A 27,666-nucleotide genomic window follows, 5' to 3' on the forward strand; every position below is an offset into this window, starting at 1 on the left:
GATATAGTGAGGGATCACTGTGAATAAATGTTTTTCCTCATTAATGTACACACAGCACCCCATATTGACAGACAAAAAAAAGAACTTTTGAAATTGTTGCAGATTTATTAAAAAAGAAAAACTGAACTATCACCTGGTCCTAAGTATTCAGACCCTTTGCTCAGTATTTAGTAGAAGCCCCCTTTTGAGCTCATACAGCCAGGAGTCTTCTTGGGAAAGATGCAACAAGTTTTTCACAGCTGGATTTGGGGATCCTCTGCCATTCCTCCTTGCAGATCCTCTCCAGTTCTGTCAAGTTGGATGGTAAACGTTGGTGGACAGCCATTTTTAGGTCTCTCCAGAGATGCTCCATTGGGTTTAAGTCAGGGCTCTGGCTGGGCCATTCAAGAACAGTCACAGAGTTGTTGTGAAGCCACTCCTTCGTTATTTTAGCTGTGTGCTTAGGGTCATTGTCTTGTTGGAAGGTAAACCTTCGGCCTAGTCTGCGGTCCTTAGCACTCTGGAGAAGGTTTTTGCCCAGGATATCCCTGTACTTGGCCGCATTCATCTTTCCCTACATTGCAACCAGTCGTCCTGTCCCTGCAGCTGAAAAACACCCCCACAGCATGATGCTGCCACCGCCATGCTTCACTGTGGGGACTGTATTGGACAAGTGATGAGCAGTGCCTGGTTGTCCCCACACATACCGCTTAGAATTAAGGCCAAAACGTTCTATCTTGGTCTCATCAGACCAGAGAATCTTATTTCTCACCATCTCACCTTCAGATGTCTTTTAGCAAACTCCATGCAGGCTGTCATGTGTCGTGCACCGAGGAGAGGCTTCCGACAGGCCACTCTGCCATAAAGCCCTGACTGGCTGAGGGCTGCAGTGATGGCTGACTTTCTACAACTTTCTCCCATCTCCTGACTGCATCTCTGGAGCTCAGCCAAAGTGATCTTTGGGTTCTTCTTTACTTCTTCTCCACCGGTAGCTCAGCTTGGCCGGACAGCCGGCTCTAGGAAGGGTTCTGGTCGTCCCAAACGTCTTCCATTTAAGGCTTATGGAGGCCACTGTGCTCTTGGGAACCTTAAGTGCAGCAGAAATTTTTTAGTAACCTTGGCCAGATCTGTGCCTTGCCACAATTCTGACTCTGAGCTCTTCAGGCAGTTCCTTTGACCTCATGATTCTCATTTGCTCTGACATGCATTGTGAGCCGTAAGGTCTTATATAGACAGACAGGTGTGTGGCTTTCCTAATCAAGTCCAATCAGTAGAATCAAACACAGCTGGACTCAAATGAAGGTGATCTCAAGGATGAGCAGAAGAAATGGAAAGCACCGGAGTTAAATATATGAGTGTCACAGCAAAGGGGCTGAATACTTAGGACCAGGTGATAGTTCAGTTTTTCTTATTTAATAAATCTGCAACAATTTCAAAAATTCTTTTTTTTTGTCTGTCAATATGGGGTGCTGTGTGTACATTAATGAGGAAAAAAATTAATTTAAATGATTTTAGCAAATGGCTGCAATATAACAAAGAGTGAAAAAGTGAAGGGGGTCTGAATACTTTCCGTACCCACTGTATAGAATAATAAAATTACTGTTATTACTATATAGATATTATTTATTTACTTACTTTCTACAGCTTTCCATGTACATATACAAAGTACAGCGATGGCAAAAGTGCATTCTTGATACGATGTAGAACAGTCATCATGATTTGAGTTTGCCTCTGTTATAGCGCGTCTGAGAAAACAACAGTGTCAATGGTGAGATTGGTGGGTTTGAGTTGGGATCGTGAACGCGGCTGAGAGAATAACAGAATTAAAAAAGCTAACCTTTACAAGTATAAATTACACCGGCTGTTACAGACTGGAATCAAATGTATGTTTTTATTTTAAAATAGTAAGAATACGTGCAGCTCACTTTTCAAAACGGACTCATCTGGAATCGAACCCGTAAAGTTCAGACTACCAGTCATCAGTTGATACCGTTGCGCCACCACAGCGCTCTTATCGAATGCGTGTCAATATCGCACTCTAACGCGGGTTGTTTTTCTGCAGTTATATTTTTGAATAGAAGCACACTTGCTCTGTTATATTTGTACTTTTTGTGAAACTGTTTCTTTGATATTTGGACTTCAGGCTTCACACATTATAAACTTCACGTCTACATTTTGTCAATTATTACTAAAACATGGAAAACGTTTCTTTTTTAACGACGTGTGTACATAGATCTATGTAGAAATGGAACACACACGAAATGCAAGTTTTCCAAATAATGATATAGTATTTATAAAAGGTGTCATTTTGCTTGACTTCTCACTCTACACAACTCCAAGCAACTGACACGCAGGTAAACAGACGTGAGCTGAGAAAACTGTGTGCCGGTCGGGGATGTGATAGCAGGCTGCTTGCTGTTTGCTGCTTAGCCAGAAATTTAGAAGACAAAAGAAGTGACGGAGAGGTGTGAAGTGTTTTAAAGTGGGACGGATCTACGAGTTTTTTCGTAGGCTCTGGTAATTCTAGTGTTAAGTGATTTCTATATATTTATATAAAAAAAAATAAAAAAATCTTGTCCGCACTGGTGCTTTATAATGGAAACTCATGGGGCATGGGAAATACGACAACATCCATCCATCCATTATCCAACCTGCTGTATCGTAACTACAGGGTCACAGGGGTCTGCTGGAGCCAATCCCAGCCAACACAGGGCACAAGGCAGGAAACAAACTCCGGGCAGGGCGCCAGCCCACCACAGAATACGACAACATATTTGGTAAATTTGTAAGCTTGTATTGATCCACATCTTTCCATTACACGTGTATTGTTCAATCATTTATGTATGTAATTTTCAAAATAAAAAACAAAAGCAATCTTATGAGAATCCGATATCTTGGGCTGCCCATAAGCTTGCATGGCGCTCCTTTCCTTTTTTTACTGTCCAGTTGTACAAAATTTCAACAATACAGTAGTCTCACATAAAATGCTGAAAAGAAATGTGTCATCTTTAACCTGATGCCTTTTGGTGATCAGTTCATCTTCTGCTCACCTAACTATTCAAAGTAGCAGACATTTTTAAGCAAGGGGCCCCAAACTTTTGCATGCCACTGGAATGCCCTGGGCAGAGGTGTCAACAAATGGTCACAGCACAACGACAGAGAGTCATTGTAGTAGATAACTGAATTATTGCTTACTCTGATTGGCTCCCTAGTATTCAATTACTCTGATTGGTTCATTGGCGGCACGGTGGCACAGTGGTAGCCTCGCCACAGCAGCTGCCTCACAGTTTAGTGTGTGCTTGGTTTGTGGGTGTGTTTGTGTGTGTCCTGTGGTGGGTTGGCACCCTGCCCAGGATTGGTTCCTGCCTTGTGCCCTATGTTGGCTGAGATTGGCTCCAGCAGACCCCCATGACCCTGTGTTCAGATTCAGCGGGTTAGATAATGGATGGCTGGATGGATGGTTCATTGGCCTACACACCCTGTTAAACGCGCCCAAATAAAAGTCTCCTTTCTACTACATTCTTGTTCTTCCAATATCTGTTTAAGTTCAGCTCGTATTCTTTTATGGAAAGCTGTGTAAGTAACAAGTGTCAACTGGGGTGCATGAAAGAGAGTGACATTAGCCAATTTTTTGAACCATCACCTGGAGCACTCCATTTGTTTATCAGCAGTCTCTTCATGCTATTTTCTAAGACAAATGGTGAGCCAAAATGAGGTACCTCATTTCAGGCGAGTGGGTTGGAGTGGCTGGGGGTCCTTTGATAGGTGGTCCTTTGTAGTTTTCAGTCAGCCACATGCCTTGGTCCGGTGCACACCGTGTGTTCTTCGTAAACAAACAATCCATTATCACTACACACTGCACCTTCTGAACGCACTTCAGCAATCCTCCTAACGTTGATGTCCCAAATCGGAACACAGTTCTTCAGTGGGCGGCTAAATTTAGACAGACGGGTAACAACATTGAACAGCAAACCTCCAGGCCGTCTTCAGACTGTATGAACACCTGAAAAACATCCAAACTGTAAGGGCATCCATTTTGCAGTCTCCTAGATGTTCAGCGCGCTTCTTCCTCAGGCATTTCCAACAGGAGGATTTTGAATGATGACCTTCATTTCCATCTATACAAAATGATGGCAGTGCAGGAACTCACTGAGAGAGCTGTAGAGAGTTGTGAGCGAACATTCTGCAAACCGTTCATGGAGATGCCAGTGTCCTGTGACATCAGCCACGAGTCACGTTTCCATTTGCATGCTTGTGTAAAAAAGCAAAACTTTCGTTACTGGCCTGAATCCAACCCTCATGAACTTCATCAGAGAGCCCTGCACAGTCAGCGTGTTACAGTTTGGTGCAGAATTTGGTGTAGTAGACCCTTACTTTTTTGAGGGGGGTGCAATGGTCACCATCACTTCAGAACATTACACTGAAACACTAGAGAACTACAAGAAATGGATGTGGTAGATGCCTGGAGCAACAGCTTACACGGCCTGCATGGACGTCCATACAAGTTTTTGTGGGGAAGCTGATCTCTTTCGTGACCTTCAAGTTCGGCAGATCTCGCTCTGTGTGATTTCTCTCTCAAGTCGAAGGTAAACACACACCCACTTCAAAACCTTTGAACCCCTCAAGGACGCTATTTGTCACAAAATGGCTGAATGAATCAGGCGAGTGTTCAGAAATCGTCTTGAAGAGCGTATCGCTAATGATGGCCACCACCTTGAAGGAGTCATTTTTAAAAACACAGTGAGAAACACATCTGTTTTGTGTATCCTTTCTTGTGTCGTAATGAGATTGATTTCTTCTTGTTGCGTTTTTGTAGAATAAATGTTTGAGTTGTGGTCCTTCTTTTTGGCTCCCTCTGTATTTCTTTTTAATGTGCACTGCATACCCCATTATTGCCATTGCCATTATTCTCTCACGGCAATTCCACATGCTAGTGTTTCATGTTGTGATTGTGAGATAACATGCCAGGTTTTAGACTCTGAGTAGAAAGCCTCGTATACGTATGACTGTGATCCTGATCTTCAGTCTTTAAGATGTTTTCGAGAACATAACAAGAAATGTTGAATATCACATTTTAGTTTAAAAAAAAAATAATTGTAGACAATTTAAGTTCATGTTGCCAATCCCATGTTGTTTTTAGTAATGGTAGAGAAAACTGTTTAATCTCAAGTTTCCAATACAGTGGAACCTCGGTTCACGAACGTCTCTGAACATGTACAAATCGGGTTACGATCAAAAAGTTCGCCATACTTTTGCATCTGTTCACGACCACACACTCGGTATACGGACAAGCCAGTTTCCCTTTTGGTTTGTGTGCACCGATGATTTCCGCACGTGTTGTTCAGTCTCTCCATGTGCAGTGAGAGAGAGCGAGAGACACACACGCACGCACGCACACACACACACGAGAGACAGGGCTGGCCTCATAAGGCAGTTAAAGAATGCACTGGGCTTGTTTTTAAAGAGACTGCTTCGAGCATTGTTTTAACCTCGTTGCATTTAAGGAAGACCTTTTTCTATTGGATTGTAACCTCCACTTCACTTCAGTTTACAGTGATTGGTTCATAGCGTGCATTGTTGCAATGTTACTTTTCTTGGTGGTTTATTACATTACGGATTTTTCAAATGTAAATTTTTTTCCCTGTGCTTAAAACACATTAAAAAAAGTGCTTTTAGCCAGCGGTTGGTAGCTATATAAGCGAACTATTGCAGTGTTAGTTTTCTCTGTTGTTCAAGGTTTTCTCAGTGTTATTCAATGTTTTTACATTTTGTTTACTATTACGCTATGCATTCAATGGTATAATTAACTATATTTGTGCTTAAAAATCTTAAAAAAAAAAAAACTATTTACATAGAATTTGTACGGTCTGGAATGAATTAATTGTATTATACATAATTACATATACATACATACTACTGGGGCAAGCCCCTTTGGCTCCTTGACCTTCAGCTAACTAAATCACCCAAGTACAAAGATTGGTGTTATAAATAGATATTTTTTTTTATAGTTTTTTTTTCCTGTGAAAGACAGTTTACTCGATCAAAAATAACCACGACTTTCTTGATATTAAAAACCACAACTTTCTTGATATTTTAGTGTATAATTTAAAAACGGAATAAGAATCTGAAGATCTAACAAAATCGCATCAAAATTTGCTAAATTCTGAAAAGAATGATACCAAACATATATAGGTAGGTTTTAAAATAATTTTGATTTAAAGCGTGACCAAAAAATGTGACATATATATATATAGAGAGAGAGATAGATATAGAGATATACAGTAATCCCTCCTCGATCACGGGGGTTGCGTTCCAGAACCCCCCACGATAGGTGAAAATCCGCAAAGAAGAAACCATATGTTTGTATGGATATTTTTATATATTTTAAGTCCTTATAAACTCTCCCACAATGTTAACATTATTAGAGCCCTCTAGACATGAAATACCACCCTTTAGTCAAAAGTTTAAACTGTGCTCCATGACAAGACTGAGATGACAGTTATTTCTCACAATTAAAAGAATGCAAACATATCTTCCTCTTCAAAGGAGTGCGCGTCAGGAGCAGAGAATGTCAGAGAGAGAGAGAGAGAGAGAGAAAAGCAATCAAAAAATCAATACGTGCTTTTGGGCTTTTAAGTATGCCGAAGCACTGCAATAAGGCGGCATTTTGTACAGGAGCCTCCGTATCCCCTAAGCAAACAGCCTCTGTGCAAACCGCCCCTCTGCTCACACCTCCTCTGTCAGGCACAGAGAATGTCGGAGAGAGAGAAAAGCAAACAATCAAGCACCGCGCGGGAAGCATATCTTATATCATTGTGGAGTTTTATTTAATATGTAATACATGCTCTTATTGGGTAGCTTCTAAGCCATCCGCCAATAGCGTCCCTTGTATGAAATCAACTGGGCAAACAAACTGAGGAAGCATGTACCATAAATTAAAAGACGCATTGTCCGCAAAAATCCGCAAATCAGAAAAAAATCCGTGATATATATATTTAGATATGCTTGCATTTAAAATCCGCGATAGAGTGAAGCCACGAAAGTCGAAGCGCGATATAGCGAGGGATTACTGTAGATATAGATAGAGAAAGAGAGATAGATATACATAGTGTGAAGAAAAGACAACATTCTCATAAAGGTTTGGGGTTTGGGCCCCGTATACTGAATGGCAACACAAAATAAGGTCAGTAGTTTCCAAAAAACATAAGACATTGAAGGGTAGGCAGATGGACAGTATATAAGGGTGGACCTGAAATTAAAATGTAGAATGCTGGGTAAATAGTGGTGGTGGATGGGAGTCTAACATCATCTTTGGGGAAGCAGAGGGAATAAGGGAACTCGGAACTGGTGTAGCTCTGTGAAACATCCGGTCTTTCTGAGGAAACAAACAGAGAGAGGTTAGTACGCTGCCGCTGTCCCCTGGCACGGCTTTCCGTGGTATAAATCGGGTCTTTAAGCTGCTCCCCAAGCGCACGTGTGTGACAATAGATAGAGATAGATATATAAAGATATAGATTTAGATAGATAGAGAGATATAAATATAGAGGTATACACATACATACACACACACACATACATACTAGGGGCCTTTACCCCCTACTTGCTTCACTTGTCCACCCTCAGGTCTGTGCTACACACTAGACACTTTATGGCTTTGCCGCTCGCGCATGGGGAAGGGGATGTTAAATTTAAACAGATTGTTATGTTCATGGGAATTGTTACATATGCACAATAGACCTAAGTATTTTACATTACAGTTAGTAATTAACCATAGTAAAAAATAGTAAAACGTAATAATTTGAAAGTAAATTATGTTTCATGTTGTGTTTTGAGTTATTCGTTGCGTTCTACGATTTCGTTCTGTTTGGATTTTAAATTAACACACAAATATTTTTAAACTTACACTTTTACTGTAAAACTTAAGTAAAAACAATTTTTGGAATGAAGATCGCATTGAATTTTGATTCTGTGTTTGGACTTTCATTGTGACAATGCAGCGTATAACTGCCCGTTGTTTGTTTCTCTCTAATAAATCAACTTTTTCGAATGTTTGTCTCTGTGATTTGTTAATTGTCATAAAAAAAGCTGTGTGTGTGTGTGTGTATATATATATATATATGTGTGTGTGTGTGTATATATATATATATATGTATGTATGTATGTATGTGTATATAGTGTTAAGGAAATGTTTTGTATAGGGACATTACAAGAAAAAATTAACCATATGACAGCTTGTAATTATGAGAAGCTTTTTATTTTCTTTAATTCTGTATACATTATGGTTAAATGTTCATATTTTAAAAATTAAAGTGTGTATGGTAAGGAAATTTGATTTATTTTAGTATTTTATGGTCTCTAAGCAATAAGCCTACAGGATTTTATTTTGTTAATAAAAAATGAACAGTTAACACCTGCGATGTGTAGTTTAATTATAACATCCATCCATTATCCAACCTGCTACATCCTAACTACAGGGTCACAGGGGTCTGCTGGAGCCAATCCCAGCCAACTCAGAGCGCAAGGCAGGAAACGATCAACAAATCAACAAACCTCGGGCAGGGTGCCAGCTCACCGCAGGGCGCACACACACACACACCCACACACCATGCACACAATAAACTTTAATATTGGACATAAGGCTTCTCTGCGTCTGGTTATGCAGGAGGTTAGCGTTTAAAGTTTTTTAAAGGGATAAAGAAAAATACAAATTGGAATCGGCCGATAAAGTAACATGAAGTCAGTGATCAGTATGGGCCTTAAAAAACCTGATCAGAGCATCGCTACTTAGGTTTGATTTTCGTCATTGCAAGTCCCAGACTGGTTGCACCGAGTCGCTGTGTATGTCAGGCTCCCTTAAGTGCTGGATCATGGGACAGCACCGTGACTGCTGGTGAATCACTACCACTGTGAAAGTCTTCTAGGTTATGGCCTTTTTTTATCTAGAAATATGTATATAAAATAGGGTGATTTCTGTCCAGCCGGCAGTTATGCTTTGTTGTGTCTGTTCAGTGTCAGTGTTGGAATGTGTTTTGCAGCCCACAGAGTAATAAAATGCATGCCATTGTTCACTCCGTGCTGTTGAGACTCCGATAGGAAATGCCAGTTAGTTGAGCAGATGGCCTGCCTCACTTTTGTGCACTCTTCTCTGCTTCCCCCCCAGAAGTATTAATGATGACGCGACTAATGTGGATTATGCCATACTGTACAAGTAACTTGAGACATTTCTCTTGAATGTTGTTCAATGTTGGCCCCCTGTGGTGAGCTGTTTTCACAGTCGGTTGTATCACAAACTTTATCGTTGTCCTCTGTAAAATCACTAAGATTCAAAATTCTACCTGGCTATCCTCACAAGCAACACGTGGCAAATAGTAGACCAAAAAAAGTCAGCGTTTATAGGTGGAGTGATCCTTTAAGGTCTTAACATGTAACGTAACATTATGTGTTGTTGTTTTTTTTTTCTTTTCATTTGTATTATTTATATGATTATGTGTTGAGTAAATCCAGTGTAGGCAGGGCTGTGGAGTCAGTACACACCACCTTTGTCTCCTCCATTTCTTGTACCCCGGCCCGACTCTTGTTAGTTTGCTTATTGAAAAGGCGCAGCATCTCACCACTGCCGCGGTTGAATCAGCAGGCTTCGTTTTAGCACCCCTGACCTTTTAGAGATTGGATTTCAAGGCTGTAGTGATGCCGCTGTGACTTTTTATATTATTTATTAAATAAGAGTTGCAAAATTAAAAAAAAAAAGAAGGCTTTATATTTACCAAAAGCCTAAATGGTAAAAAAAATAACTTAATTGAATAAGTATGAGTGGAGTTAGAAATTTTAATGCATATTATTACAATTAGTTGGAGTCTGTTGGTATGTAGTCAGTATTCCAATAATTGCTTCTGATGCTACCAAATCAAGGGAGGTGAAACTTGTGTCGTTCTTGTTCTTTGATTTTTATAGAAGAAATTGCAGTGCATGCACTGCACTTCATTTCATTCATTCAATCAATCAATCAATTAATAGAATAAATACTTTCATCACCAAACATTAAAAAAAACAACAATATTGCAATTCCCCAGCATGTTTCAAAAATTGTTTGAATCAATTAGTTTATGTGCGCCCCACGATTTTACTTAGTCACATATAAACACGAAAATTGTGGTTAAAGAAAAACATATTTTTTGCTTTTTAGTGCATTTATAACTTCTTCTTCTTTCGGCTGCTCCCATTAGGGATTGCCACAGCGGATCATTTTATTCCATATCTTCCTGTCCTCGTCATCTTGTTCTGTCACCTTTATTACCTGCCTGTCCTCTCTCGCCACATCCATAAACCTTCTCTTAGGCCTTCCTCTTCTCCTCTTACCTACGAGCTCTATCCTTAGCATCCTTCCCAGTATACCCAGCATCTCTCCTCTGCACATGTCCAAACCAACGCAATCTCGCCTTTCTGACTTTGTCTCCCCAACTGAGCCGACCCTCTCATGTCCTCATTTCTAATCCTGTCCATCCTCGTCTCACTCAATGCAGATCTTATCCTCTTTAGCTCTGCCACCTCCAGCTCTGTCTCCTGTGCCACTGTCTCCAGCCCATATAACACAGCTGGTCTCACTACCGTCCTGTAGACCGTCCTTTTCACTCTTGCTGATATCCGTCTGTCACAAATCACTCCTGACACTCTTCTTCACCAACTCCACCCTGCCTGCACTCTCTTCTTCACTTCTCTTCCACAATCCCCATTACTCTGTACTGTTGATCTCAAGTATTTAAACTCATCCACCTTTGTCAACTCTACTCCCCTCATCATTCCACTGACCTCCCTCTCATTCACACACATGTATTCTGTCCTGGTGGTCGTATTGACCTTCATTCCTCTCCTCTCATATCTCCACCTCTCCAGGGTCTCCTCAGCCTGCTCACTACTCTCACTACAGATCACAATGTGATCAGAAAACATCACAGTCCACGGGGACTCCTGTCTAATCTCGTCTGTCAACCCGTCCATCACCATTGCAAATAAGAAAGAGCTCAGAGCTCATACCTGATGGAATCCCACCCACAAGGTGGGATGATGTGGAGATAGTGAATCAGGAAGTGCAATGGATTAGCAAGGAGGAAGTAAGGACAGCTATGAAGAGGATGAAAAATGGAAAGGCCGTTGGTCCAGATGACATTCCTATGGAAACATGAATGTGTTTAGGAGAGATGGCAGTGGAGTTTTTAACCAGATTGTTTAATGGAATCTTGGAAAGTGAGAGGATGATGAGGAGTGGAGAAGAAGTGTACTGGTGCCGATATTTAAGAATAAGGGGGATGTGCAGGACTGCAGTAACTACAGGGGAATAAAAGGGATGAGCCACAGCATGAAGTTATGGGAAAGAGTAGTGGAAGCTCAGTTAAGAAGGGAGGTGATGATTAGTGAGCAGCAGGATGGTTTCATGCCAAGAAAGAGCACCACAGATGAGATGTTTGCTCTGAGGATGTTGATGGAGAAGTTTAGAGAAGGCCAGAAGGAGTTGCATTGCGTCTTTGTGGACCTGGAGAAAGCATATGACAGGGTGACTGAGAGGAGCTGTGGTATTGTATGAGGAAGTCGGGAGTGGCAGAGAAGTACGTAAGAGTTGTACAGGATATGTACGAGGGAAGTGTTACCGTGTAAGGTCTGCGGTAGGAGTGACGGAAAGTAAATAAAATTGTTTTACATTAAAACATTTTTTCATATATATGTCATTTTTGAATACTGTTAATTTGTTTTTTTTTAATCTACAGGATTTACTGGATCAACAGGTTTATTGGCCGCTTCTCATTCAGTCTACAGACTTTAATTAAAAGGGTAAAATGGGCAACCTGCTTCAGCCATGTAATTGAAGTTGTCTTCTTGTAAATGTTGTCTCCCCGCTGTGACCTTACAGAAATGTTTTTAAATCATTTAAGTGTTTGTAAGTTTATTGAACTGCACTCACCCAGCACTATGTTACTCTAAATGTCACCTGTTGGTCAAGTATGGGTTGAGCTGTTATGTTGTGTAATGGCTGCGATGTTAATGATTGTGCTGCGGTTTGTTCTTTTAGTTTCAATTTCTGTTAATGCCACGCCACATGAGGCGGCAGAGAGGCAGGAGCGCCAGCTACTCCACCCACCAAAGAAAAGGATAAAGTCTGCCGTGTGGGAGTATTTTGGCTACCCGGAAAACTCAGATGGTGGGATCCTGGAGGATGGTATTCCAATGTGCAAGATTTGCAGAAGAAAAGTGTGCGCGAGAGGAGGAAACACGTCAAATTTCCGCGCACACCTGCGTGTGCATCACGCTGCGGAGTATTCCCAAATCAAGGTAGGTGAAACTTTTGTCGTTCTTGTTGTTTGATTTTTATAGAACAAAATGCACTGCACTGTTGGGTTATGTCAGCAGCCTTCCTTTCCAAACAGCCCGTGTTACTAGAGGACTGTTCTGCCACGGACTGTTTAAAGCTCTCCAGTTATCAAAGTGCTGCTATTTCAGATCGCCTTCATTGTGGCCGTGTCAGCTGAAAACCATGAGTAGAAATGACCCAGTTGCTAAAATATCTAGTAGGGATACGCAACTAATCGATCATTACTAGATAGCCAATGCCCGCCGTAGCATACGGCGGTGTAAGAATAGGAACGGAAAACGGTGCATTGCCTTTGTCAACTGTTTGTGTCAAGAAATAACCCACTGATAGGAACAGGCAGTTGCTGGATCCCGGAATAGAGATGACGTTGTACAAAAACCCGTCAACAGAGAAGATACTGTCGTTCATTTTATAACAAAGGCTTAGGAAACAACCGTTGCAGTATAACGAAAATAGCAAGGTGTATGGGAGGCAGCAGGCAGCGTGGGGAAGGGTTTGGAAGAGGATGGATAGGAATTGAGAAATGCCTTGTTGGCTGCGTGTGGGCAGGACTGGTTTTGAAGAGGAGCCACAGGCAGCATGGGGAAGGGTTTGGAAGAGGATGGATAGGAATTGAGAAATGCCTTGTCGGCTGCGTGTGGGCAGGACTGGTTTTGAAGAGGAGCGACAGGCAGCATGGGGAAGGACGAATAGGAATTGAGAAATGTGAAAGCAGGACAAACCAGAAGAGAAATATATATAAGAGATATACGGTAGTTATCGGCCAATGATGATGCTTTAAAAGTAAAAGGAAAAAAAGAAAACGACATGTATCGTGTTCAGTGGCAAGTTTTCTTTTCCCCAATATGCTTTGCTTTCTTTATACATAAGGTGAAGATAACAGTGACTTCTTGATTATTGCACTTTGCTGTGGGAAATATCATTTGTGTGTTTGTATGTAATGCTTATTTACGCAAACGTTTAGCTCTTGTAAACTTTAGCAGTGCTGTTAAGAATCCTAAGACTCAAAGACATAGGAGTCATGGTGGACTTGACGCTATCAACTGCCAGACAGAGTTCAGAATAAGGCTAACAGAATGTCAGGTTATATAGTGCCTTGATGTATGGAATACAAGTCACAGGAGGTTCTGCTCAAGCTTTATAACATACTGGTGATGTTACAGTTTGTATAATTGAGCTAATGTGTGGTTGAAAAGTAAGGAGCTGATCAAAGATGACACCCAAATTATGGACTGATGCTGAGGGTTCAACCAGGATGCCATCAACGTCACGAAGGTTAGAGAGGACAGACTTGGTACCAACCAATAGGATTTCTCTTTTATTAGGATTAAGTCATAAAAAAATGAACTGTCGTCCGATGATCGATTTCTCGAATGCAATCAGTCGGTGCAAAAGGTGAAGATGTTGCAGTTGCATCAACACTTCTGTCGGGTTTCTTGCACCTCTCAATTGGAGTTGTGTTAAGGTTGAAATCGACTTTAGTGATTATGTGGTAACTAGGTAGTCTTAAAATTTTCAAGCTGTGTGACATGTTCACATAGGATTATTTAGGAAAGACACAGCTTTTACGTGAATAGAATAGCTTGCCGGAAAAAACAGCAAAAAATTAGACATAGCTAAGATATGTAAGCATTTTCCAGAGAGAGGGGATGAATGCAAACGATGGGTACTGAGGAAAGGTAAGTTCACCCCATGAAAAGTTTCTTCTTTTCCAACACATGTTGATCTTCATTTAATCTGTATTTTTAGATAAGACAAACAGTATGCCATTGCAACAATTTATTGTCCATCGTATAATTTACATTTACATTTATTGGCTTGGAGGGCGCTTCTATCCAAAGTGACGTACAAAAGAGGTCAATGTAATGGAGTAACATTAGGGTTAGGCCTTGTTTGCTCAGCAGGTGTAGTAGGACAGGTAGTAAAAGTTGATTGCCACAAGTGAAAGGATGTAGTAACTAATATATATACACTGTGTGCACAATTATTAGGCAAGTGAGTATTTTGACCATATCATCATTTTTAATGCGTATATTCCAACTCCAAGCTGTATTAACTTGAATGCTTATTGGATTTAAGCACGTCAGGTGATGTGTATTTGTGTAATGAGGGAGGGTGTGGCCTAAGGAGATCAACACCCTATATCAAGGTGTGCAGAATTATTAGGCAGCTAGTTTTCCTCAGGCAAAATGGGCCAAAAAAGAGATTTAACTGACTCTGAAAAGTCAAAAATTGTAAAAAGTCTTTCAGAGGGATGCAGCACTTTTGGAATTGCTAAGATATTGGTGTGTGATCACAGAACCATCAAACATTTTGTTGCAAATAGTCAACAGGGTCGCAAGAAACGTGTTGAGAACAAAAGACGCAAATTAGCTGCCAAAGATTTGAGAAGAATCAAACGTGAAGCTACCAGGAACCCATTATCCTCCAGTACTTTCATATTCCAGAGCTGCAACCTACCTGGAGTGCCCAGAAGTACAAGGTGTTCAGTGCTCAAAGACATGGCCAAGGTAAGGAGGGCTGAAACCCAACCACCACTGAACAAGAAACATAAGTTGAAACGTCAAAACTGGGCCAAGAAATATCTGAAGACAGATATTTTTCAAAGGTTTTATGGACCGATGAGATGAGAGTGACTCTTGATGGACCAGATGGATGGACCTGTGGATCAGTAATGGGCACAGAGCTCCACTCCAACGTGGAGGTGGGGTACTGGTATGAGCTGGTATTTTTAAAGATGAGCTAGTTGGACCTTTTGCATTGAAGATGAACTCAAAATCAACTCCCAAACCTACTGCCAGTTTTTGAAGACACTTTCTTCAAACAGTGATACAGGAAAAGACCATGATTTTATGCAGGCCAATGCTCCATCACTTGCATCGAAGTTCTCCACTGCATGGCCAGCCAGTAAAGGCCTTAAAGATGAAGGAATAATGACATGGCGCCCCTTCCTCATCTGACCTAAACCCTATCGAGAACTTGTGGGCACTTCTTAAACGCTAGATTTACGGGGAGAAAAACAATACACCTCTCTGAAGAGTGTCTGGGAGGCTGTAGTCACTGCTCCACAAAAGCTGATCGTCAACAGATCAAGAAACTGACAGACTCCATGAATGGAAAGGCTTATGACTGTTATTGGAAAGAAGGGTGGCTATATTGGTCATTGATTGATTGATTGATTTTTTTGGAAATGTCAGAGATGTTTATTTGTAAATTTTGAGGTGTTTGTTTATTATTCTCACTATAACAGATGAAAATAAACAAGTGAGATGGGAAAATTTTCATGTTTCCTTTAGTTGCATAATAAATCTGCACACTAATAGTTGCCTAATAATTGTGCACACATATGTATTCCCTGATGATGTTCACACTCACATTTCCGTTGTGAAACATTCAGGTTTCAGGTTTATTAACATTTTGGATTGACTGATAGCACTGTGTTTGTTCCATATTAAAATTAATCCTCAAAAATACAACTTGCCTAATAATTCTGCACTCCCTGTATATATATATATATATATATATATATATATATATATATATATATATATATACAGTATATATAGAATATAGTGGAACCTCGGTTCACAAACTTTTCGGAACATGTACAAATCAGGTTATAACCAAAACAGTTTGCCAAACTTTTCCTTCTGTGCACGACCACACACTCGGTTGATGAACAAGCCAGTTTCCCTTTCGGTTTGTGTGCGCCGATGATTTCCGCACGTGTTCAGTCTCTCCCTGTACTGTACATTGTTCTTGGTGCATCCTGCAGAGGGACTCTCCTTCAAAACTGTAACCTCCTCTCAAACCAGCTTCCTTCTGTGGTATAGCGGGTCCACAGCTCCCATCAATAAGGCCAGTTTTAATAAATAACTAAATAAATAAAATTGGTGCAGGATAGAGAGAGAGCAGGCTCGCGTGCTGCTGAACAGGGATCCTGTTTGTTTGTCTCAGTGTTATTCAATGTTTTTACATTTACTTTACTATTACATTGTGCATTCTATGGTATAATTTAACTATTTTTGCACTTAAAAATGTTTAAAGAAAATAGATTTACATACAGTTCGTACGGTCTGGAACGGGTTAATTGTATTTACATACAGTCGATGGGGGAAATTACTTCGGGTCACAACCAAATCAGGTTACGACCAGAGTTTTGGAACGAATTATGGTCTTGAACCAAGGTTCCACTGTATACACATACAGTATCTCACCAAAGTGAGTACACCCCTCACATTTTTGTAAATATTTTATGATATCCTTTCATGGGACAACACTGAAGATGTGACACTGTGACCCAATGTAAAGTAGTCCGTGTACAGCTTGTATCACAGTGTAAACTTGCTGTCCCCTCAAAATAACTCAACACACAGCCATTGATGTCTAAACCGCTGGCAACAAAAGTGAGTCCATCCCTAAGTGTAAAATGTCCAAATTGTGCCCAAAGTGTCCATATTTTGTGTGACCCCCACCATTATTTTCCAGCACTGCCTTAACTCTCTTGGGCATGGAGTTCACACGAGCTTCACAGGTTGCCACTGGAATCCTCTTCCACTCCTCCGTGACGACATTACGGAGCTGGTGGATGTTAGAGACCTTCCATTTGAGGATGCCCCCCCCAAAAGATGCTCAATAAGGTTTAGGTAGGAAGACATGCTTGGCCAGTCCAGCATCTTTACCCTCCGTTTCTTTAGCAAGGCAGTGGTCTTCTCGGAGATGTGTTTGGGGTCGTTATCATGTTTCCGAAGGGAGGGGAATCATGCTCTGCTTCAGTATGTCACAGTACATGTTGGCATTCATGGTGCCCTCAATGAACTGTAGGTCCCCAGTGCCAGCAGCACTCATGCCACCCCAAACCAAGACACTCCCAGCACCATGCTTGAATGTAGGCGAGACACACTTGTCTTTGTACTCCTCACCTGGTTGCCGCCACACACGCTTGACACCATCTGAACCAAAGAAGTTTATCTTGGCCTCATCAGACCGCAGGATGTGTGGTTCCAGTAATCCATATCCTTAGTCTGCTTGTCTTGCTTGTGCATCATCTTTAGAAGAGGCTTCCTTCTGGGACGACAGCCATGCAGACCAATTTGATGCAGTGTGCGGCGGGTGTATGGTCTGAGCACTGCCAGGCTGACCTCTGTAGCAATGCTGGCAGCACTCATACGTCTATTTTCAAATGACCACCTCTGGATATGACGCTGAGCACGGGCACTCAATGGCGAGGCCTGTTCTGAGTGGAGCCTGTCCTGTTAAACCTGTCGCTGTACGGTCTTTGCATCGTGCTGCAGCTCAGTTTCAGGGTGTTGGCAATCATCTTATCGCCTCGGCCATCTTTATGTAGAGCAACAATTCTTGTTTTCAGATCCTCAGAGAGTTCTTTGCCATGAGGTACCATGTTGAACTTCCAGTGACCAGTATGAGAGAGTGTGAGAGCGAGAACACCAAGTTTAACACACCTGGGGCCTGGTAACATGAATGAGTCACATGACACCGGGGAGGGAAAATGGCGAATTGGGCACAATTTAGACATTTTTCACTTAGGGGTCTATTCACTTTTGTTGTTAGACATTAATAGCTGTGTGCAAATCTACACTGTGATACAAGCTGTACACGGACTACTTTACATTGTCTCACAGTGTCATAACTTCAGTGTTGTCCCATGGAAAGACAGAATAAAATATTTACAAAAATATGAGGGGTGTATCCACTTTTGTGAGATACCGTGTATGTGTGTCTGTGTATATATATAATATACTGCTCAAAAGAATTAAAGGAACACTTTTTAATCAGAGTATAGCATAAAGTCAATGAAACTTATGGGATATTAATCTGGTCAGTTAAGTAGCAGAGGGGGTTGTTAATCAGTTTCAGCTGCTGTGGTGTTAATGAAATTAACAACAGATGCACTAGAGGGGCAACAATGAGATGACCCCCAAAACAGGAATGGTTTAACAGGTGGAGGCCACTGACATTTTTCCCTCCTCATCTTTTCTGACTGTTTCTTCACTAGTTTTGCATTTGGCTACAGTCAGTGTCACTACTGGTAGCATGAGGCGATACCTGGACCCTACAGAGGTTGCACAGGTAGTCCAACTTCTCCAGGATGGCACATCAATACGTGTCATTGCCAGAAGGTTTGCTGTGTCTCCCTGCACAGTCTCAAGGGCATGGAGGAGATTCTAGGAGACAAGCAGTTACTCTATGAGAGCTGGAGAGGGCCATAGAAGGTCCATAACCCATCAGCAGGACCAGTATCTGCTCCTTTGGGCAAGGAGGAACAGGATGAGCACTGCCAGAGCCCTACAAAATGACCTTCAGCAGGCCACTGGTGTGAATGTCTCTGACCAAACAACCAGAAAGACTTCATGAGGGTGACCCAAGGGCTCCATGTCCTCTAATGGGCCCTGAGCTCACTGCCCAGCAGCATGCAGCTCGATTGGCATTCGCCATAGAATAGCAGAATTGGCAGATGCACCACTGGTGCCCTGTGCTTTTTACAGATGAGAGCAGGTTCACCCTGAGCACGTGACAGAAGTGCAAGGGTCTGGAGAAGCCATGGAGAACATTATGCTGCCTGTCACATCATTCAGCATGAGCAGTTTGGTGGTGGGTTAATGATTGTCTGGGGAGGAATATCCATGGAGGGTCACACAGACCGCTACAGGCTTGACAAAGGCACCTTGGCTGCCATTAGGTATCAGGATGAAATCCTTGGACCCATTGTCAGACCCTATGCTGGTACAGTGGCTCCTGGTGCACGACAATTCCTGGCCTCATGTGGTGAGAGTATGCAGGCAGTTCCTGGAGGATGAAGGAATTGATACCATTGACTGGCCACCACACTTTCCTGACCTAAATCCAATAGAACACCTCTAGGACATTATGTTTTGGTCCATCCAATGCCACCAGGTTGCACCTCAGACTGTCCAGGAGCTCAGTGATGCGCTGGTCCAGATCTGGGAGGAGATCCCCCACAACACCATCTGTCATCTCATTAGAAGCAGGCACCGATGTTGTCAGGCATGTATACAAGAACACAGGGGCCATACAAAGTGCTGCGTACAATTTGGAGTTGCTGCAATTCAATTTTGCCAAAATGGACTAGCCTGCCACATCATTTTTTTACTCTGATTTTTGGGGCGTCTTTGAATTCAGGGCTCTGTAGGTTGATCATTTTCATTTCCATCAAACGATGTGGCATCCTTTCGTTCCTAACACATTACCCAGTCTATATCAGTATAGATATCCAGGAGGATTTCTTTGTTCCCATTGAGATGTGATGTGTTTTCAAAGTGTTCCTTTAATTTTTTTGAGCAGTTTATATAAGCCAAATAACACTGACTCACTCATCACGAAATCTCCCAAATCATGAGGACTTGGGACTTGACATTTGATATGTAGGATACCCTTAGCCCATAGGTGTTCGGTAAGAAACGGTTTTAAAAATTTTGTGGTACAAGTGTTAAAATTTCTTTTCGTTTTTTAGACCCGTTTGTATGTCTGTCCGCTTTTCACAAGAGAACTACTTTTTTAGATCAGGTTTTTTTTCTATAATTTGCTTGAACATTCTGGTTTATTTTGTGACTTTCTCATTGTGCTAAGTATCAGTGTTCGCTTGCGGTTCCGATTTTATTAGTGTGAACCTGAGAGAGACTCATCGGGGCGCGGGGCCCTCCCTCACTCACACTTCTGCCTCAAGCATTTTTATTTTCATTTTGCTGATTATGGCTTACAGGTAATGAGAACTCAATTCAGTATCTCAGAAAATTCGAATATTACATAAGACCAATATTTTTGAATACAGAACGTTTGGCCTAAAGAAAAAATTGTCCATGTAGGCACTCAGTACTTGGTTGGGGCTTCTTTGGCATGAATGACTGCATTAGTGTGGCGTGACATGGAGGCGATCAGCCTGTGGAACTGCTGAGGTGTTATGGAAGCCCAGGATGCTTCAGCTCGTCCGCTTTGTTGGCTCTGGTGTCTCTCATCTTCCTCATTGATTCTCTGTAGGAGGTTTAGGTCAGGCGAGTTTGCTGGCCAATCAAGCCCAATGATACACACCATGGTCATTAAACCAGCTATTGATACTTTTGGCAGTGTTGGCAGGTGCCAAGTCCTGCATTTCTATAACGCTTGTCAGCAGAAGGAAGCATGAAATGCTCTAAAACAGGGGTACTCAAAGGTTTTGAATGCCGGTCCACATTCAGTTCGCCACCAACCATCGGGGTCCGCTATAGCCAGGTTTACCGTGTAGGACTGTAGGTGTAGGTCTGTAGGAGGCTAGTAATAGATTCAACGCAAATGATGAAATTTTTACAGAAGACCAAGACATGCACAAAACATGGAAAACAATTCAAAAAAGTCACATGACTACTTGCAATTAACACACCAATTACAACAGTTGGTACGTAAATGATTGTCACTCAGTGTGAAGTGTGAAACTGTTGTTTCGATTTCATAATGGCAGCATAGTTCGGTGAGTAACCAGTCAGTACAATTCTCATTGCATTCCTGAGGTTCTGGTCGGTAATTACACTTCGGGGTTCGTCTTGATAGTGTTCATAGTTGAGAACACACACTCAGAAGAATATGTTGAACCAAACATAGTGAGCATGGAAATCGCCAGTTACTTTGCAGCAGGATACTGAGAATCTGGAACAAACTTTGACCAAAACATTGTTATGCTGACTTTGTTCAATTTTGCTTTCAAAACGTGAGAAGCTTGCAAATCAGCTGCTTCCATTTGGAACAGTGATGGGTTTGAGTTTGGAAAAACTGAGGCAGCCACAGATGTCCATTCACCGTTAGGCTGGACAATGAAAGGATCAGCAACAAACAAAAACACAGGCTTCAATTTTCTGACATCCTTAAAACTTGCATCAAACTCGACCTTCAAATGATGTAGAAATGTGGAAATCAACCTGTTGAGCAGCTGTCATGCAGCTCTTCAGGTTTGGGAAATGCACCATCTGGCCACCTTCCAAGTCATTGATGAAAATGCTCCGTTTTGTTTCAAAGGCACAACATTTTTCTTGCAATTCGACAACGGTTTTGTCTGCACCCAGAAGTGACAAATTCAGTGTATTTATATGTCCCATAATATCAACAAGAAATGCCAGCAGTGCGACCTTGTCACTGTCTTGAATAAATGTTAAAAAAATTCTGCAGCTTTCTTTGTGTTCAAGGACTGCAGGAAGTCAGCTACATCTTCACGGAGATTCCAGAACCTTTCCAACACACGGCCCTTGTTTAACATCATTGTGAAGCAGAAAATCTCCAAATTCTGCAGACATCTCTTCAAGAAAAGAACGAAACAGATGATGCAGCAGAAACGAATTACATCGTAAAAATAAAATCACTAATTTCACAAGAGTAGACATCACTTTTGCCAGTTCGTCAAAAAGTTTTGAACAGAGTGCTGATGAATGATGCAGTGATAAGCAACAAGGTTGGGCTGAAGTGCCTTCATACGAGTGACAAGTCGTCCGTCTTTACCAGTCATTGCTGGTGCCCCGTCTGTTGTAAGGGAAACCATTTTTGTTACATCCAATCCAGCGGCGTGCATAAACTGCGATAATCACCGCGGGTCTGTTTTGCTAGCGGTAGTAATGTCAGAAACTCTTCAACAAAATTATGGCCATCAAAAAATCTTGTGAACACACGGAGTTGAGACATGTCAGTTTTATCAGTGGATTCATCGCACGCGAGAACAAACAATTCAGCCTGTTTAAGGTCTGATATTAACTGACCACCGACATTATCAGAAACGTCATCTGCACGACGACTAGCAGTACTGTCTGATAATGGTATCTGCTATATCAGTTCAACACACTTTTTGTCGCTAAGCAGGACCGAAGAAGCAGACATCATATCATGCATTCTTTAACAACCTCTGCATCAGTAAATGCTTTCTTATGTCTGCCAAGAACCCAAACAATGTGTAGCGAAGCTTCTGTAACATTTGGTTATGTGGTGGTCGCTTTCGTCATCAGTGATGAACTCACTACCAACGACGACTTAAGGGCGTTGATCTTATGCGAACGGAGCTCTGACTTTGGTGGATAATTCGCATTGTAGTACTTGGCATGTTTTGTCTCAAAATGTCGTTTTACATTGCTGCTTTTAATCACGCTTACCGCTTCCTGGCAAATAATAAAACAACAATAATTTTGGTGCTTTTATATTCGGACTTTTGACTTACGCAGAAGACAGTCGCGGTCCGCCAAAAATATCTTGGCGGTCCGGATTGTGGACCGCGGTCCGATTCTGAGTACCCCTACTCTTAAATGTACTCCTAGACTGCTGGCTGCGCTGACTTTGGACTTGATAAATAAAACACAGTGGACCAAAGTCCTCTTTTCAGATGAAAGTTTAATTTTGCATTTCATTTGTAAGTCAAGGTCCCCAAGTCTGGAGGAAGAGCGGAGAGGCACAGAATCCAAGTGGCTTGAGGGTCCAGTGTGAAGTTTCCACAGTCGGTGATGATTTGAGTAGCCATGTCATCTGCTGGTGGTGTTGTTTTTCTGTAACAATCTAGATAAAACGTTTATGCCCTGGCAGTGACAAATAGCTTTGGTTTTATATTTGATTTGATTACATTAAGTTGAGATTTGCAAGAAATATTTGAACTGCTGCTGTGTAACGGGAAAATTAAAAAGCACCTTATTTGTTTAAAGCGTTTGCAAACCAAATGCACGCAATACACTACTTTGGAGGTCATTATTGAATTTTGCACATCATAATGTGATTGTTGTGATCGTCTAATCGCTGCCCAGCCCTAGTAATATCACAGTTTGTCTAAAGAGCTGAATCCATTCGTTGTGGAAAATTGTGCAAAGCGGGCACCTACTTTTTCACAGCCTGAGCACAAGACTGCACCACACTCGGAGCACTTCACATGCACACTAGCTAGCGGTAAGTCAGGGGTGCGGTTTGAAATGGTCATCTCCACGTCATCTATGAATATCTGAGCCGTTTCGCTGGATGTCTCCTTCTCTCATTAGTTTTGTTTCTGTGGCGCCCACATTTTTGCAGGCACATTTCCCGTCCCCTCATGTGTTCTTCCCACGCCCCGTCTTATTTTATGTTTTCCTTATTCACTCACACGTGATAATTTCTTTGTTTTTTTTTTTTTCTTTCTTCTTCCATTTTTAATGTCACAGATGGTCAAACCCAAGATTTGCTGTAAAAGTAAAGTGTGGGACTATTTCACCAAAGTCGACGGTTTTGGTCCGGTGAGCTGCAATGTCTGCAGCGCCAAAGTCAGCCAGGGGTCCTATAAATCCACTGAAAAGAACACCACTAATTTATGGAGCCACTTACAAAGAAGACATATCGAAGAATATCGCGAGGCACGATGGAAAACAACCCTGAGGAAAACGGCATGCTTGCTGTCACCGTCACCACCGCCGTCACCGTTGCCGTCCCCTCCGGCACTGCCCCCTCTAAAACCACTCGATGATCAGAAAGGAAAATGGCCGCCAGATCACCCACAAGCCAAAGAAATGGACAGGCTCATCCTGGAGATGATTGCCACCGACATCCTACCGTTTCCAGTTGTAGAAGGTGTTGGCTTCAAAAGGCTACTGGCGAAGGTAGAGCCCCGGTACACACTGAGGAGTGAGAAATATTTTCGTTCTGAGCTGGTGTTTGATGTTCACGAGAAAATTGTTCAAAAGATTGAGAGTCTGGTCGCGGCCGAAAATGCCGGGGACCGCCTCACGTTCACTGCCGACTGCTGGTCGGGTCCAGCGGGAGCCCTGATGAGTCTGACGGCTCATTTCATCGACCGCAAGTGGAGACGGTTCGACGTGACCCTAAACGTTCAGGCCACCACACAGCTCCACCTCGGAGAGTACGTGAAGCAGATGCTCATGGATATCTTGGAAGAGTGGGATATCGAGGCGAAGCGCACTCTGCTGGTTCTTCGAGACGGAGGCGCCGCCATCGTCAGTGGTGCGAAGATTTTTGAGATGCCGGAGCTGAGCTGCAGTGCGCACCTCCTTCAGCGCATCATAAGTGAGGGCCTGCACTCGCATAAAGTCGTGAAGGATATCCTGTCCAAAGTGAAGCAGTGCGCCACACACTTTCAGCACTCGGTGGTGGCACAGCGGCGTCTCTCTGCCATTCGAGAGGATGTGGGGGTCCCAGAGAACGACATTATTCAGATTGTGCCATCCCGGTGGAACTCGATCCTACACGTGTTCCAGAGGATGCTGGAGCAGAAGAGAGCTCTAATGGCGTACTCGAGCCAGCATGGGTTTTTCATGTGTCTGAGTGCGGAAGAGTGGGATATCCTGTCCCACCTGGTGGATACTTTGATGGTCATTGAGGAAATAACGTCAGAGATGAGCCGATCAGACTCCTCTGCCTCATGCATCATACCTTCTGTGACTGTGCTGAAGTGTGTGCTGGAGGTGCATGAGCCCAGAAATAAGACAATCCAGACCCTTTGGAAGAGCATGTTGCAGAATGTGGAAAAAAGGTTTTTCCAGATGGTCAACTCCAAAGAGGTGGTGTTGGCATGTGTGCTTGACCCACGCTTCAAAGAACGCCCCCTGTCCAATGAGACCATAAGTAAGGCCAAAATCTGGCTTAGGGAAAATGCCAGTGTGGGTGTGTTAGCAGATGACATACCGCTAATAGACCTCACGGAGGAGGAGGAGGCGGAGGCGGCGGAGGAGGAGGAGGATGACGATGACGACGACTTTCAAAGGCATACACCACGCGAAGAGTCAAGCAGACTCCTGGATAGTCTTTACAAGCATATGCTGACCTCGCCCACTCATGAGGAGGTGCCCGAGGGGATAGCCGAAGAGCTGGAGCGATACCTTCGAGAACCCGTGATCGACCGGAAGACGGGCAACTCTCTGGATTGGTGGAGTCAGAACTGCGGCCGCTTTGAGCAGCTGTCACGGCAAGCCCGGCAGTACCTGGCCATTCCGCCTTCCTCTGTGCCAGTGGCGAGGGCTGTGGGCACCCTGGGTGACAAGACTGAATGTCCCTCGGGGGAAAATGCGGAGAAACTCTGCTTCCTGCATTATAACATGCCTCTCTTAGACTGGCAGTATTGAGCAGGGCATTTGAACTTGGGGACCTGTGGACAGAGACGTTCATCATCTTCCTTAATCCCACAATTTTCCCAAATCTGAACTGATACAAGGACTGTGTGCTGAGTTGTTTTTTCGTTTTTGTTTTTATTCTTTCAAAAATTCATTCTATCATCTCCGTCACATTGCCCGCCTCCACCCATTTCTGTCCTTTAATGACGCTCAAACTCACTGTTTCATAACGTCTCGTATTCAGGGCCGGATTTTCCTATAGGCTAACTAGGCTTCAGCCCAGGGGCCTACATTCAAATTGTTTTATTATCTCTCACGTAATTTACAAACTTAAAAATGGGAGGTGAAAGGGCCTCATAAGTGGAATAGCCTAGGGCCTCTTTTCATCTAAATTCGTCCCTGCTCGTATTGATTTCTGTAATTCCCTCTTCATCTGCCTCCCTGCAAAATCTGCACAGAGGCTCCAGAACATTCAGAACTCTGCAGCCACACAACGTGTTTTCTGCTCACGTCCCCCCTGTTCTCTCCCAGCTTCACTGGTTACCTGTCCCATTAAGGATTCCATTCAGGATTCCACTTCTCACCTTCAAAGCCCTACATAACCTTTGCCCATTTCTAGCTCACTCAGCTGCTAGCTACTGTCCCACGCACCAGACTCTCCGCTCCTTCAGTGTTATGGCCCCTCTTCCTCTTTGACGAACTTTTGTCTGCTGTGTGATTTATTATTATTTTTTTTTCTTCTTCTGTATGTAAAGTGACCTTGGGTTTGTGAAAGGCGCTCTATAAATGGAACTTATTATTATTTTTTGTTAAAACAAACTACTTCACATTTTTTTTCATTTTTAGGCTTCAAAAACTTATATTCAGGCTAACTAACTTGACATTCATTGGAGTTTTGTTTCGTTTTCTTGGTTCTCCAAGAACCAAATTTGAGGGATCTGTGCACTCCATTGCACAAATATCCAAGAGATTCCGAAGCCTCAGACCGATTTAGACATGCTGAGGCCCGTAAGATGACGCCCATATCCGCAGCATTTATTTGACTCCACCCACTTTCCACGAGCCACTCCCCTTGTTTCACTGCTCTACCGACCGCCTATATTGCATGCCCGTCGTTTTGTTTAATCAACCATGTTTCATCTTCGTATCTCTTTAAGAAGAAAAAAATAAAATCTCAATCTGCCATTACATACTGCAGTGTTGATTCATTTTTGCAGCTCTCATTATCTTTACAATTTACACAAACCATTAACATTTGTAATTGTTTACTGCAGGGATCTCAAACTCCGGACCTGGAGGGCCGCAGTGGCTGCAGCTTTCAATTCTAACCCTTTTCTTAAGTGGTGACCCGTTTTTGTTGCTAATTAACTCCTTTTTCATTCCTATTAATTGATTATTTTTTAAGATTTGTTCCCCTGAATTTCTCTATCGTTCCTCTGAATTGCTTCATGTCTCTTCCTTAAATGGCAGCCGAACAGAAATGAAATTTGAAGTGATTGAGCCAACAGGAGATCAGCTAAGTCAGAAACTCCAACCAGCTGCTTAAGTGTTAAGGTCTGGTCAGCAACCAGTCCACAGAAGAGTGTGGGTGGCCCGTAAAAAAAACTCATTCAGCTCTGTATGGATACTCAAAGATTACGGGGTCCTCAACTCTGCTCCTGTGGCTGTGGGTTTTCACTCTAACCCTTTTCTGAAGTGGTGACCCATTTTTGTTGCTAATTAACTCCTTTTTCATTCCTTTTAATTGATTTGTTTTTTATTATTTGTTCCTCTGAATTGCTTCACTTCTCTTCCTTAAATGGCATCCAAACAGAAATGAAATGTAAAGTGAGTGAGCCAACAGAAGACCAACTAAGTCAGGGCCTCAAACTCTAACCAGTGGCTTGTCGTTAATTAAACCCGTTCTTTAATTCCATGGCGTGTTTCTGCTCTCATTGTGCAATGGCAGACACGTCAGGAATTGTGGATTTTTTCTCTTTACTTTTCTAACAGCTCTGGTCAAATGTTTTGGGGACCTGAGCAAATCAACATTCCTGAGACCTTCACCCTTTTTATTTTCAGGTATTGTATGATGGACGTAGTTTTCTGGTCTTGTGGGTTCCTCTTGAGCAGGGGACCCCAACTCCAGTCCTGGTGGGCTGCTGTGGCTGCAGGTTTTCATTCTAACCCTTTTCTTAATTATTGACCTGTTTTTGCTGCTAATTAACTCCTTTTCCTTTCATTTTAATTGATTTGCTTTTTAAAGATTTGTTCCCCAGA

General features: G+C 42.4%; 1 protein-coding gene across 1 annotated transcript in view; it reads left to right on the plus strand.

The window, feature by feature from the left end:
* The window catches only part of LOC120528319 (zinc finger BED domain-containing protein 4-like), a 35,186-nt gene extending 9,462 nt beyond the window's left edge, over positions 1 to 25,724 (plus strand). The window contains exons 3-4 of the mRNA XM_039752465.1: positions 12,041 to 12,300; positions 23,509 to 25,724. Of these exons, the coding sequence (XP_039608399.1) occupies positions 12,041 to 12,300; positions 23,509 to 25,419 (2,171 nt within the window). The 3' untranslated portion in view covers positions 25,420 to 25,724. The remainder of the gene's footprint in view (positions 1 to 12,040; positions 12,301 to 23,508) is intronic.
* The last annotated feature ends 1,942 nt before the right edge of the window (positions 25,725 to 27,666 follow it).

The sequence above is a fragment of the Polypterus senegalus genome, chromosome 4 (genome assembly GCF_016835505.1).
Source record: "Polypterus senegalus isolate Bchr_013 chromosome 4, ASM1683550v1, whole genome shotgun sequence".
Classification (NCBI taxonomy): Eukaryota; Metazoa; Chordata; class Cladistia; order Polypteriformes; family Polypteridae; genus Polypterus; species Polypterus senegalus.